Source organism: Branchiostoma floridae, chromosome 12 (assembly GCF_000003815.2).
Source record: "Branchiostoma floridae strain S238N-H82 chromosome 12, Bfl_VNyyK, whole genome shotgun sequence".
Classification (NCBI taxonomy): domain Eukaryota; kingdom Metazoa; phylum Chordata; class Leptocardii; order Amphioxiformes; family Branchiostomatidae; genus Branchiostoma; species Branchiostoma floridae.
In genome coordinates this window covers 13,461,487-13,476,914 of record NC_049990.1, presented here as the reverse complement: position 1 = coordinate 13,476,914, position 15,428 = coordinate 13,461,487, and the positions used below count along the sequence as shown (strand labels likewise).

The window sequence follows — 15,428 nt, the reverse complement described above, 5'->3', positions numbered from 1 at the left end:
CTTTCATCTAATTTTTAAAAAAAATCGTTTTTTAATAACAGAGCATTAGAAGATAAATTTGCGCAACCGTGAGTTTGTACATATATAGCTTTCGTCAATATCCACATGAAAAACATAGTTTCATTGCGGTAGTATGTATCAAAGTGCTGTATTTTCTCATAGAAAAAAATAATATACGGGGCAATAAAACCTGATGACATCATCCATATGGCCCCCAAAAAATCAGATTTAGAATTCTTTCATGCTCATCTATCAAATATTCATTATGGCTCTATTCTTTCTTAATTCATTAATGAGAAAAGATTGGAAGGTCAAAATGCCAATTTAGCCAGGCAAAAGTGCCACCTCCATAGGCAGAGAGAAGCAGAACTCCAGTCAGAAGCTCTGAGGAAGGTGTCTAATAGCTTTTTAACCTGGTTGTGTACAAGAATTCGCCTACCAGTATATCCTAGTGCCTATTGTTGCATATACATCTAGGTACACATCCCTATTGTGTACAGTAAACACCACTGAGAAATATGCTTCATTTGTTGTTTCTTTGGTGATTTATTGCATCAATGTAATACATCACATCAAAGATGACACAACTTATTTTGCCCATAATTTTGGCATTGTATTTTACCATCTATTCCATCTAAAAGACCTTATTTAAGAACAGAACATCTAATGAAGTGGAAGCAAATAAAACCATCTCTACTTCTCTAGATCTAGAGAAGAAATCTGCTACGTACAGTTCTGAATAATCAGTGCTAGGATACGTACACATCATACGTACGTATCCATCTCAAAATCCTATGTCCGGCGAGGAATCTCTGATCACTATCATTTTGTCAGTATTTACCACAAAATCATTAGGTATTGAACAGCCTTACAAATATTTCTATTAGCTCCCCTCCACCTATTCCTGTATTACTGCATCTTTGCAAAGTGAGGTCCATGGCAAATATACAAGCCAAAACAAATTAATACTGCTCAATGCTTGAGTCTCCACTTACAACAATGTACAAATGATGTGGTCTGAAATATCAATTTTGGAAGAAACAAGTAACCATGTAATATTGTCATGTGGCACAAGTTTTAACTGTTCAACGTTACCAACAGTTCTTTTCCGGCACACAGACCATAATGGGTCACCTGGACAGTTGCATAGGTAACTATGTGGGTAATACAACAGGAGAGCACAGAAGGAAAGTAAAAATGATACCTTTTGTTTTTCTGAGTACTATGCTACTACTAAAATAAAATCAGCAGAGGAAAAAAAGGTCAAGAAATGTACAGACTCTCTGCCTTGTTTGAAAGATTAACATTCCACCAACAAACACCATTATTTCCTCAATTAGTACACACAGGTTACATTCCCCTTCTCCAAACGTTCTTTTTTGCTTATGAAGTAATATTTGTGGTCATTTACAGATGAGTAAGTGATAATATGGGGGCATGTGTCAGGCTGGAATTGCTGTGTAACATTGTCTTATCTTCTTGGATATCTTCACTTACAGTAAAACCTCACTTATACAACTGACTGACTTGGGATCAAAAATATTATGCTTTTAAAATCTGTCTGTATAACTAATGACAAGTTTCCAACAATATGCCAGCCACAGCTACCCTTTCATTGGACTGAGAAATTACAGTTTTCCATACTTGACTCAGTTGAGATAATGTTTTAACAGACAGGTCCATGTCTTTTCATATTATAAGAAACAGTAGTGACCTGGCTATTTAAAGTTCTACAAAAGCATATGACATATACATGACTGTACATGTAGGATAACCAGAAATGAAAGATTGACAGTGGGTTAGCCTGAATGAACAACAAAGCTATTTCCTAGTCCACTTCTCAAAAACTGATGTTGGAAGTGCCATATTCCTCTGAAGATAAATTTGTTCCTTGCATACATATATAGATAGATAGATAGATTTATGTATATATATATATTACATAAGGAGTGTTAGAAGACTGCTTCTTAGTAATTCTTCTTGGCATGGATGTGTGGATGGTGATGTCCTTGCTGTATGGTGAGGGTGAAGCTTGTTTCAGTCCTAGTGACGAGAAGATGCTGAGGTGCCGTGTGATACACTGTACCTGTGGGGAGAGAGGCAGCATGTTACAACTATACAGATGTTAGTGTGATACACTGTACCTGTGGGGACAGAGGCAACATGTTACAACTATGTTAGTGTGATACACTGTACCTGTGGGGACAGAGGCAACATGTTACAACTATGTATTGTTAGTGTGATACACTGTACCTGTGGGGAGAGAGAGGCAGCATGTTACAACTATACAGATGTTAGTGTGATACACTGTACCTGTGGGGAGAGAGGCAGCATGTTACAACTATACACTAGATGTTAGTGTGATACACTGTACCTGTGGGGACAGAGGTAACATGTTACAACTATACAGATGTTAGTGTGATACACTGTACCTGTGGGGACAGAGGCAACATGTTACAACTATACAGATGTTAGTGTGATACACTGTACCTGTGGGGACAGAGGCAACATGTTACAACTATACAGATGTTAGTGTGATACACTGTACCTGTGGGGACAGAGGCAACATGTTACAACTATACAGATGTTAGTGTGATACACTGTACCTGTGGGGACAGAGGCAACATGTTACAACTATACAGATGTTAGTGTGATACACTGTACCTGTGGGGACAGAGGCAACATGTTACAACTATACAGATGTTAGTGTGATACACTGTACCTGTGGGGACAGAGGCAACATGTTACAACTATACAGATGTTAGTGTGATACACTGTACCTGTGGGGACAGAGGCAACATGTTACAACTATACAGATGTTAGTGTGATACACTGTACCTGTGGGGACAGAGGCAACATGTTACAACTATACAGATGTTAGTGTGATACACTGTACCTGTGGGGACAGAGGCAACATGTTACAACTATACAGATGTTAGGCCATGTTCATGCAATTATGTGGATGGCATTCTCTGCAAACCACAGTACTGATGCGAGTGTGCAAACAAAATGAATGTGTGGCCACAAACAGCTGCCTACATTATAAAATCTAAGAGGCCAGGAAGGTTCAACAAATGACTTAACACAGAACAGAGTGTAGTTGAACAACAGATTCTTCATTTTTGTTCTTCCACATCTTTCTTGACTTTGGCATTCAAAGATATTCATGTTTCCAGAGGTAAACATTCTGTTTTTGCAATCCAAAGCATACCCTTGTTTATTTTGCAGCAGCTTTCTACGATTTACAAGCAATTAGAAATTTCTTTTTGAACCAGACAAATTTGATGCATGAGTGGATGTCATCCATATAATCAAAGGAACATTCTCTTTCCAGTCTAAATAAAGGCACAAACAAACATGCAGAAAAATGTCATTCTAAGACAACACCATCTATGGATATTAAAGACACAGTCAAGCAAAACTAGACCAATACAAATGAAATTTCATGCTAAGGTCACTTAAAAAATACAACTCATTGGCTTCCGGCATCCCTGCTTCATCCATGTTCTAATTTGAACAGGAATCACGTGTCATTCAGGATTTCATCCCTCCCAAAACGGGAATGCATTTCAAAATTGGAAAGTTGAAAATTTGTCAGAACTGTTAGCCTGCCTGAATTTGTGGCTATTTATGCTAACTTTCTGGTCTAGCACAGGGTTTTTTTCCCCAACATTGGAATTTCTTTACTTTGTGACCAACTTCATTAATCTCTTGCAAGAATCCAAGACCAAAGGGATGAAAGAGGTGGTCTGAAATCAGAAATGGTAAAGAAAGAGACCATCCAACATCCAACCATCAGCTTCATTTTGCCTTACCTTTGTTTTCTTTGTAATCCAAATTGTCTTCTGTCTGAATTGTCTAACAACGTTTCCTATTGGACATCTGAAATTGTCTTCATTCATAGTTAGAGTATAAAAGACCTGTTTCTTCCAGATCACTTCAGTGTCACTGACGAAGGATAGTGGATTCTATCCGAAACGTCTGACCGTTTCCAAAACCATATCCAGTTGCTTGAGTAACTACTTTTTGGTGGACCATCCAACTTACCGTCTTACTCTCTGTACAACGTTGTCTACCAGCATGTCCGTGATACCGGGGCACGAGTCCTCCGCCAAAGCAAATGCCTCCCTGAGGTCATCAATTGCCAATATTCCCTCTCCGTTCTGACGATGTTTATCTTTTATCTGTGGATGCAGAGGAAAATGTCATCACAAATGTCATCACGAACAAGACTTCCTTCTATTGGGCAGAAATACAGTCAAACCTGTATTAGCGGCCACCTTTGCAAAGCAGCCACCTGGCCATAGTGGCCACTTTTTGTCGGTCACTTGGATTCCTAATGATTAAGAAATAGGCTTAGCGGCCACCTGTCCAACGCGGCCACGGCCACACGATTTCTGGTCCCGTTGACACAGAAACACTGCCTATGGAACCATACTGTGGCCTTATGTCACCCTGCACCGAGTTTGAGATTGTAGTTTGCGAGGATTTGGAGTTCCTGACAGGGTCATTTTGGCGGTAGCAGAAGGTATGCATGCCTTGAGCATTAAAGTGCAAGTCTTTGTCGGTGAATTTAACGATCAAGACAATGTTACTTGGTGAGAAAGATTAGTGGGAACTGAAATCGTGTAGCTTGCTCATGGTCAATTGATCAACATTTTCTCTATAGTGGCCAACTGTCTATAGTGGCGAGTGGCCGCTATAGACAGGTTTGACTGTAACTACTTTTCAGAGAAAACATCTGATTTCATGACAAGACATAATGGAACCTGCACCTACCTGAGTTAATAAAGGCACTATCAAGTCATGTAGACTTCTAGACTTGGGCACTCTTGTGGCAGGAGAGGTCGTCTGTAGGAACACATAAAACAACAACAGTCCATATAGTGAGTGGAGGGTATTCAACAAGTACAACAGCGTATACCAGATACAGCCAAAATCTTTTCAGTTCAGACCAATAATACTTAAACTCAAGTTTATACAAACGTTCTTTGTGGCGAAAACAAAGATGAAAATTTGGCTAACAGAAGGGTAGGATGTTCCAATGACAGGGAGTCCTGGGTTCATATCCCAATATGCTCTGGCGATGTGACCTTAACACACTTAACACAAATTTCCTCATTCACTCAGGTGAAAATGAGAACATAGCCTCAGTAAATCTAAAATTCAAACTATACTAATGGAAATTCAGAGCACGACTTGCAGACAGATACTCAATGAGTATCCATCGGCACATCGCAAGTTTCTAACGATGGGAGAGACAGTTGTAAAAACTTGCGTAAAACAAGTGAGAACTTGTGCAGTAGGCTGTTCAATTTCAAGTTTAGCTCCCCTTTAATACCTGCACAAGTCACACTTTGTTCTGTTTGTGGTAAGCAGCATGAAACAATGTTGACAGTTACGTTTGTGAAGATTAGTCATCCAGGATACAATAAATTGAAGATGACTCAGTCTATACTTCTGGATACATATCAAAATTTTACTTATCAAAATTTTAGCCGTTACCTGTTTTGTTTATCTAGGACATAAGAATTATTCTTTGTTCCACAAACTTTGTACAACCTCATTTTCAATTCACTGATGAAGAACGGTGGACACCGTTCGAAACGTCTAATAAAAAATTTTGATATGTATCCAGAAGTATAGACTGAATCATCTTCAATTTAATGTTGACAGTTATGTGTCATACCTCTGTCCTGACAGCCTCCGAGTTGGTTTCTCCGTTCTGCTGGCTGTTTTTCACTGATCCCGGCCTGCTCTTCACCGTGCCAAAGTCCCAGTTGGGGTCGTTGTTCTCATTATCTTCATCATCGTCTCCTCTGTTGGAAACACCAAGGAGACTGTTAGAGTCTGGCATGTTCTACAGTCTCTTTAACCCAACTCTCATCTGTCCGACTGTGGCTGGAACTCATTTCTACAAGAGCCAGCCAGGTGGTATCTCAAAGTAAGAATCTGACTCGGTCTAAGTGTGCAAATTTTACTGCAACATCTAGTGTACATTTATACCTCTTAGGGTGAGGGTAGCCCTAATAAAGAGATGTGGAAACAAATGAACTCGAGTTTCACTTTCGCAATAAGAACATCAGCAGCATAAGGAACTGTTGGATGTTTAAGCACTGAGATACAGGTACAGTGTATCTATGATATACTACTGGCCCAAAGACACAATTTTTTTTTTTGCTACAAATTCCTGTTGTCTTACAACAATGCAAATGCTTGCTTTCAACCATTTTCATTTGTTTAAAAATTTCCCATGTCATCCCTTTTGTGCATCAGATCCTGCTTATTCTCAAGTTAACTTCCACTGGGCAATAAAATCAAAACCAATTGTCATTAGTCATAAATAAATCTTCATTTTTTCGTATCTCAAAGGTGGAAAGTATGTAATGTAGCATCACATGCAAAACAATATCAATAGGAAAGAGTAGTATGTAGTAATACCTCCTTTTATCATTTAGATGCGTGTATGCATGCATTTTGGGAATACACTTTAAGATATATCCATAGGTGAAAAGGACCTCTTTTTCTACATTTTGTAATAAACTTTGAACACGTCAAAAATAAAAAAATGTCGTCAGATCAGTAATCATCCCCAAATCCTCTCATTGTTTCATACATTGACAAGTCACAGCTGTTTAAAACCAATTTGTCAATGTCTAGATTTAAGTCTACAGTGTTTAAAGGTGAAAACAAAAACACAGACTTTCATTTAAAAAAGCGTGAGGGACAATGCTCCCATTGTTTGCTTTGGTTTCTGGATGCTCTATGTCAACCTTTAATGATGATAACTACGGGGGTAAAGTGGTCGACATGAGGCCAAAAAAAGCACCACAAATAGCATAATCAGAGATAGCAGACTCCAACCCCCTTACACATCCTCAGTGTTGCTATTTTAAATTGGTGCCCTTAAAGTAAAATCAACATTCATTGTATCAAGCAATACACTGGATGCAAAATGTTTTATAACGGAACAAAAAGTTGTGTTAAATGCAGATGCACTGACAAGCTAAAAACAATACCCTTGGAGATGAAGTAATAATATTCACACATTCTTTAGTGATTTAAAAATCATGATGGCAAGACAGAATGATCCTTCTGCAGGCAATGTGGGACAGTTTGACAAATGTGTGTGTGAAAAAGTTGTGCGTGGAATCTCTGTGCACGGCAATATGCAAATTTGCTGATTCCCAAAGGACTCAAAAACTTTTTGTAATCTAAATTTAAAAGTTTATAAAAGATGCCACAAACAGGGAATAGGTGTTGCATTCTAGAGTAAAAAATTTTGTTTTGTCAATATCCTAGTGATTTTAAGGTAAATTTCAAACATTAAGTTTTCACTACCAAAAACATCTGGGAGACAATCTGCTTGAGAAAAACAAAACAAAATTGAGCATGCAGAATGGAGTTGTCATATACTACTATCAACTTTTCTTTGTATTTCTGACAAATTTCTTTAGTTTTTCACGCCCACGTTTTTCACGCACAGAAAACCCGTTCCCATGTGCGAGACAATGTTTCAGTTTGGCAGGCAGTACAAGAACACAAACCAGACAACTGATACTACACTTTTCTGTCAGGGATAGAGACGGATCGGGTGCACGACAGTCAGGTAGGGTGGAGGAGGTCTGGTACTGTGCCTCCAGCAGGGGAGACTTTGTGGCCGAGACATTTTCTGTGGACTTGAAAATGTTCCAGAGACTTTTTGCGAGGGGGTTGAGGCATCCCGGGCTGGAAGGGAGGGTGTTAGCCACAGACATGTATGCACTGTGGGAGAGACAGTAGGAACAGGTGGAGGTCAGGTCTAACACTACAGAACAGATGAAGAAAGAAGAGAGGATGAAGAAAACATGTGAATGGAACAAAAGCCAGTAAAAGAAAGAGCTGAAGGAAAAAGTTGACTGGGGATGTACACTGAAAACTGGACATCTAGAAATGACGTACATTGACTCATCGTCACTATTAGAATCACTGTCCCCATGGCCCTCTGCCTTCCATCTCTTAAACTTCTCTATCAACTCCACCAGGAAGGATGTCTTCTTTGCTGTGCGGATGAACTTGTGCTTGAGCAAGTCTTTTGCTGTAGGTCTCTGTTTTGTTGGAGAACAAAAAGAATCATCATTAAAATTGAACCGTTTTGGGTTGATACAGTACAAAGTTTAGGCAAGGACAACACCATGACCCATGACCAAAATGCTGAAACTCCATGAATGGCTACATTGTACCCCTTGCAAATGTCTAAAGACTAATGTACTAAAAAGACATGTTCAGCGCCCTCACACCCCACTTTACATGAAATATTACCCTTGTTAAGTTGGGTCTTACCACAGTACATTTGAGGCTGTCTTGTTAACCTCTCAGGACATACATGACAGTATGTAACTTGTAAGTGCAGTGGAGGAGTCATCTTGGTAAGAATATATTATCTACTTGTACATAATTGTTATACTTTAGCAAATCAACTTTGTTGCATGACTTATTACAACATAAGAAATGAATGAGGCAATGCACAGAAACTTACAAACTTGGGGTCTTTGTTCAAGCAGGACTCGACAAAGTCCTTGAAGGATTTGCTGTAGCTCCCCTCTAGCTGGGGAGGGTTGTTCTTGGGGATGAGGAACAGGACCCTCATGGGGTGCAGGTCAGAGTTGGGAGGCTCGCCCTTTGCCAGTTCTATTGCTGTGATGCCCAGACTCCAGATGTCCGCCTACAAAGTCAAGTTCAACGTTTTCATGAGGACACAAACCTCTCCATGAAATAAAAGAGCTTACATGTCACAAATCATTGAAGTATTGTCATCAATTTGTAAGATCCAGAGTGTCCTTAGACAGATTGGACCTGCTATCTGTCCTACAACAAACAGGGATTCCACCAGACAATGCTTGATTCTACTAGGCGAAATTCATGTTAAAACAAAATGTTTTCGCAAATAGACTGAATCCTTTCAGAACGTTTCCATCTATTTCACAAGCAAGAACACAGAATGGACTCTTCTACTGCTATCTGCAGGACATAAAGTTAGAGCCACATGACTGCAGAAACAGGTCAAAGTGCAAAATAACCTGTGTCAGCCCCCGTCTCAGCTCAAATGCATACTGCATTCGAGTCAATCTAAAATTAAGTCCCGGACATAGCAATAGATTGGTCTATTCTAGGCTTAAAGAAAAGTTAAGCTACTATGTAAGATTTAGTTCTTACCTTTGAGTCGTAGGCCGACTGTTTGATGACCTCTGGTGCCATCCAGAAGGGCGTCCCCACAAATGTGTTTCTCTTGATCTGGGTGTCGGTCAGCTGTCCTGCCACCCCGAAATCTGCCAGCTTTACGTCACCATTCTCTGACAGTAGGACGTTGGCAGCTACAACACAGCACAAGACTTACATATCAGTACAACAACAGTCAAGAGGCCCCCAACGATTTCTTATTACAAACCATACACACATATCTTTAGAATTCTCTTGGTTACGTTCAATATTTGCTTGTTCGTATTGCATATTCTATGTGTTATGTATCATGGCATAACACACTAGGTTTGAACTGAACAGAACAAGCTGCATGCGCTGTAAGGTTTTAATGCATCGTCTTACACTGGGACCCCTGCTCATCGATAAGTGCGGTGGGTTCTTTTAAGTGCTAGAAGTATGGATCTCCTCAGAGATGGGACCTCTATGTAATGTCCAAGGGACGTCCCAAATCAAAGCTCGGTGATCGACACAACACCTGTCCAGATTTCAACTCAGTACCTCCAGCAGGGCTCTAGCCAGCGTCCGTTTTTCCGTCAATTGACGAAAATTTGCTGCACGTGACGGAAAAATTTTAAAACAAATCCGTCAACCTTGACGGACAAAAATCCTTGCTGGAAGCTACAGGCAGCTTGGGGACGCCATCCACAGCCGTAAAAGCCACACATTGTTTGTTTTGCTATTGTTATGATTGTTGAATATGTGTTGGCGCCCTTTTGCATACAATAATCTCATTAAAAACCCGTTTTTCAAGGTCTCAGTTCAGTCTCTCTAACTCCTGGAATAGTGATTTCGCGAAAATGGGAATTGGCTGACGGAAAAAAATTTCGAGCTGGCTAGAGCCCTGACCTCCAGGTTCTAAGTCAACAACAAGGCCACCTTGCCAAGCTAACATCATGTCCTACCCTACACACACTAGTCTCCCTGGGAGAAGTCATTCCCACCTTTGATATCTCTGTGCAGTTTTCCCTCAGAGTGAAGATAGTCCAGTCCCTTCAGGATCTCTCGTAGAATTGTTGCAATGAAGTGCTCTTCAAATGTACCGGCCTTCATCTGAAAAACACGGGCAGGTGAGAAGAAAGCATGCTTGAAGTCAACAAAACATCAGAGATGGCAGACTTCAAACCCTTACCCAGACAAAATCATCAGGACCAAATCAGTGTGGTTTTCATATGCCATACAAGGAAATGATCTGCGATTACTTACCAAGTCTAATGCTGAGCCTCCACCCAGGTACTCCATTATAATCCATAGTTTTGTGCCCTAGATGGGATAGAAATTAAAACATCAGACAAGCACATATTACAGACATACATATAGAGTCAGCGGGACACTCGGTCTTACTGGACACAGTAAGAATCTTGGGCGCAGAATCAGAGGAATAAAACTAAAAGAACATCTACATGTATTGGTCATCAGGACTTTATAACCTGTACAACATGACATCACAGAAGCAGTGGATTGCTCATTCCTTGACAAAGACTGGAGTTGGACAAGTTGAGTAGGTCCGACAAATGAACTAGAAGTATGATTTGATGTTCAAAGCATCAGATTCAGAAGGGTGTGCGTTTTGCATTAAGATCTTGTAAGTTGTTTTTTAATGATACTTGTGATAAGTGGTGCATACCGGTACGCCGAACCGAAATTAGATTTGCTATAAGTTTCCGTTCAAGTCTGGTTAAAACCGGAACGTCGAGAACCGTTTTTTTTACTTCTCTGTCTTGTTGTATACAAGTATCATCTAAAACCACGCTAAGTGCCAATGTAACTTTATCAATCGCAGCCAACGGAGCCGCCATCAAAAACGCAAGCTGAAAAGGCCGTATTTTACAGTGATTTCCCGACAGTTATCATTATGAATCGATGTTGCTACACCTTTGAAAATGATGCAGTCGTCTTCGGCAATATTTTGGTTGCATGCAGCCCGGCCGAGGGGTGGTCGCGGTTGCCGGATATGCAAGGGGTCGCCTAGGGCAAGTGAGTCTCTTATTCAAGTTATGCTTGTGTCTATGTGGAAAAAAACCGAGTCTGGACCTGAACAGGAATCTATGGACTTGAGTCCAGACCTGAACCGAAATGAGAGCTTTGGTATGCACCACTACTTGTGATGTTTGTTTGTTGCTTTTACTTTTTAGTATCATTGATGACACGAGCGAATCTCAATAACTGTTACCTTGAGAAAAGATCCAAAGTACTTGGTAACATAGGGGCTGTCACACTGACTAAGAACTGTGATCTCCTGCTGTATGTCCTCTATCTCATCCTCTGCCTCCTCCAGGTCAATGATCTTGATGGCCACCACTTCCTTGGTCCTGTTGTCGATGCCCTTGAACACCTCTCCAAACGAACCCTTGCCAATCCGCTCCAGTTTGGTAAAAAGCACCTCAGGATCCGCCTGGGTGTTCTACAGAAAACATCAAATCATCAATGTAGGGATGTTATAGTAAGAAAATGAACATGCAAACTACATTGTGCAAGACGTATGGTAAAGGTGTTTAGTGGTCCGAACCTCAGACTGAGGACCATGTACCCATACTTTCGTTAGCTAGAAGTAGCACTAGCAAGACGGCTTTGCTACTGCTTACGTATTTTAGCCAAGCACACCAATGATTGTCCTTCCAATATGATTTACATAAAGCTATTGGTACCGTGTTTGAGGGGCTTCAGTTGTAATGTAACTGTAAGCCTAAAGCCTCAAACCTCTGCACGTTAAGGAATTCAACACACCTTAGGCCTAGGAAGAAATGTTGTATTTTCTGTTTCCGGACCAACCTCAGAAAAACCTACAGCCCTACTGACCCTGGCCTTTTTTTGGGTGTCCCTTGTCATTGACCCTTTTTATTGGACCCAGAAGGATTACAACTTCAAAAAATATATTAGAACTACATGTACTAGATTTTTCTAGATTATCTCGCTACAGAGCATGCAAACTCATTGCTTTTCCTGTGCCTGGCCTTAACAGCATCATTTTTGTGCCCCATCAGCACTCATTGTCTATGAAAACTAGGTTGTGTGAATAGGCAACACTCAAGACAAAGGTACATTTCACTCCAAAAGTATTGCTGTTTGCAATAGAGTCTCAAAGTCAAACACCCAACAAGTTTTTCAAAATACAATTTTCATGTTGATGGATTTTCCTAAACAACACTAAATGCCTATCTAAAATCCTTTTTGAATCACAGCCAACAGCCCAGAAAATAAGATTGGGAGCTACAGTAAGTTGCAAATAATTTGTCTCAACGCCACACATAAAAATGCTCATGTGGCCGCCAAAAGACGCACTGAACCCTACATGTATTTAAAATCGGCAATGCGACAGAAAAATAACTGGTTCAACATATTCCCCATGAAAGTTTAGTAATGTGTGTGACTTTGTTTCTCTTCTACTGTGAGTTTTAAGGTTTCAGTGTCGCTAAAAACTAAAAAAGACAGAAATTTGCTGGGAAAAACAAGTAAAATGCCAGATTGGGACTGGGTGAGGTAAGGCGAATCAGATTGTCTGAAAACGAGTGTAAATCATGCCTTTCTTAAAATCGGATACTCTGAACGTGGTGTATACACGCACACATTTAAGTTAGTTGGGATTTAATTTCACGGAAGTAGAAAAAATTCTTTTCGCTGTGATTTTTAAGTTCGCGGTAGCACAATGCACTGCAGTCTCTTACTCAAGTTACTGCCAATGGAAAAATGTTTGCGGCTGTTTTAAGTTTGCGGTGAAGCTGCCACCGCGAAAACTGCGAACATTAAACCACCGCAAAAGGTTTCTGCATTTACAGTACATAGCCGATAGCGGGAGAAGTTTTTGCATCAAACATTCAAAGCTGCTGATTTCTGATGTTTGTTTATTTGCCATGATGTTTGTTTATTTACTTATGTATGAGGTGTGGAGCCAGGGACTCTTCAGGAGTCTGATGTCCGAGGTTTATCTGACCTTTACAGGTCTACTTGTCACGAAGAATGTCTCAAATTATAAATTATAATATAATGGTTAACGATGATTTCAGGATTACAAAGATTGGGCTACTTAGATTCAAAATGTCCAAATTTCTCCAATAACACTTCATGAACAATACTAGAGTTCAACGAACCCATCTCTTCGCCAAATAATCATGCCTTTATTCAAGACTTTAAGGTCTTATTCATGTATTACTAAATCATGCCTTTATTTAAGACTTTAAGGTCTTATTCATGTATTACTAAATAGTACCTACCCCCAAACCCCACAAATGCTACCAAAACAAGACCTGATTGTACAAGATGACCTGATAGCACCCCTGGTCAATCAGAATTTCAAGCTTTTCAGTGTCCAGCTCACGGCTTGTCAGTGTTTCCTCCAGTACAAACATCTGTCAAACAGATGTGTCCATAGATATAGGTCAAGTGAGATACATGTATATACAAAACAGTTTATTTCTGTTAATTGGCCACTGATTACAATTAAATGCATCTTTCCATGTAGATTATTATTTTAAGTACTCATTCTATCTACATACCAAAAAATCCTGATGATCCGTCAACACGTTCTCGAGTTATTCTCGTTCAAAGTTTGAAAGGAAATCGGTGCCTGCAGTTCCCAAAAAGCCGCTAGGGGGTCCAAACTCACAGCACTTACTCTCTGCCCCAAGGGCTATCTACCACTCAAAAATCATGACCACAGCATATCCAAAACACGAAGTGTCAAAAATAAAAGTTTTGCTGCAGTACCTTAGGCAGTCACTAGGGGGCCCATTATCGAACTTGACCTTCGTTTTCTTGACCCCCACCCACCTACCAAATATCATCAGGATCCATTCAAGGGTTCTCGAGTTATCTTGCTTACAGACAAATGCACTTACATACAAATCCCGCTACAGCGCCGTAGGTAAGAGCCAGGTAAACCATTTTCGCACTTGACCTTCCTCTCCAAAACCGCTACACACCTACCAAGTTTCTTGAAAATCGCCCAGCTAGATTTTGACTTATGCTGCCCAAAACAAACTGCAAAAAACATACCAAGCTCGCTGCAGTACCGTAGGAAAACGCCAGGTAAATCGTTTTCGAACTTGGCATTCCTTTCGACAACCGCTACACACCTACCAAAAATCACAAAGTTCCATCCACAATTTCTCGAGTTATATGCTGTTGACCTACATACAGACCCAAGTCGACAAAAACATACTCATCGCCATTGGCGAAGAGAATAAGATAATGCTTAACATTGAAATCAGAATTCGAGTCGTCCAGCTAGGATAATTTAACGGTGAAGTAAGATAGGTTATAATCTTAAATATTACGAAAAAAGGGCATGCTGACTGTCAAGATAATTTGAGTCTCATGATATTCATATTTCACTTCTTTCTTACAAAGTTTTACCAAAATATTACATACACCAAGATACACCCCCCAAGAGAATAGCTACATTCGTTACAAGATCTCTCTCGTTGTTCTGAACAGTTTTACTCTTACGAAAGATGCAGTATTGAGTGGCATCATTTTTTAAATAATTTGTCAACTAAACTACGCTACGTAACGTTAGACTTATAGTTTTGCATATGCACATCTGTCGGTACAAATTATTTTATGCTCTATATACACACACCAATACATGGTTACAGCCCAGTAGAATCTACAGCCACACAAGACTCACCTGATTCGGCAAATGTTCCATCATCATTTTGAAGTTCAGTCTTTCTTCACACTCACGGACACCAAATCAAATCTTCTCCCACAAAAAACAGACGGAGTCGTCTGTCCCCTCCTCAACTTCCGAGCGGCTTTCACCCAAAAAGCTTCGCGCTGAAGGAACACAGGCAACTTTGAACCACTGTTTATACCTATGGACTCTCTAGAAATAGTTCCCCGTGCTATCCATTCTTGTAGACATCGTAGTAAAGACGAAAGGAGCTGTAAATACTGTTGTTCGGCAGTGCTAAATCTTAATTTCCACCAGAGCAGCCATCTTGGCTTGGTTCAGGGTGTGGCGCACACTGAAAACCATCCGCCATCGCAAAGTAGTTCCCCATTTCTCACTTATAAATTCCGTCAAATAGATGATGTGTGGGGTACAATTTACACTTTAATCAGTCACATTTAATCATTTTGTAATTTTAATGTACCGTATACCAACAAATATTAACTGGAAGGAATCAGTTGCCCACAACTTTATGGCACACAACGCGGAATAATAGTATTTCGGCATTTTGACATCGTAG

At 40.1% G+C, this 15,428-nt stretch overlaps 1 protein-coding gene across 3 annotated transcripts; it reads right to left on the bottom strand.

Moving 5' to 3' along the window:
• Window positions 1-526: 526 nt before the first annotated feature.
• On the bottom strand, window positions 527-15,306 carry LOC118427282 (serine/threonine-protein kinase 25-like). Of its 3 annotated transcripts, none has more exons than XM_035836974.1 (12): window positions 14,864-15,232; window positions 11,411-11,641; window positions 10,444-10,500; window positions 10,182-10,290; window positions 9,196-9,353; window positions 8,519-8,704; window positions 7,942-8,087; window positions 7,567-7,764; window positions 5,690-5,819; window positions 4,780-4,851; window positions 4,048-4,184; window positions 527-2,086 (listed from the first exon to the last, which is right to left on the bottom strand). In XM_035836974.1, exons 1-12 carry the CDS (start codon window positions 14,888-14,890, stop codon window positions 2,044-2,046), a joined length of 1,494 nt encoding a protein of 497 aa, XP_035692867.1. In that variant the 5' UTR covers window positions 14,891-15,232; the 3' UTR covers window positions 527-2,043. The 3 variants fall into 3 exon arrangements, with proteins under 3 accessions (XP_035692867.1, XP_035692869.1, XP_035692868.1); XM_035836975.1 differs by lacking the exon at window positions 527-2,086 and adding an exon at window positions 2,367-2,896 and having other exon boundaries at window positions 14,864-15,306; XM_035836976.1 differs by lacking the exon at window positions 7,567-7,764 and having other exon boundaries at window positions 14,864-15,222.
• Between the last annotated feature and the right edge of the window lie 122 nt (window positions 15,307-15,428).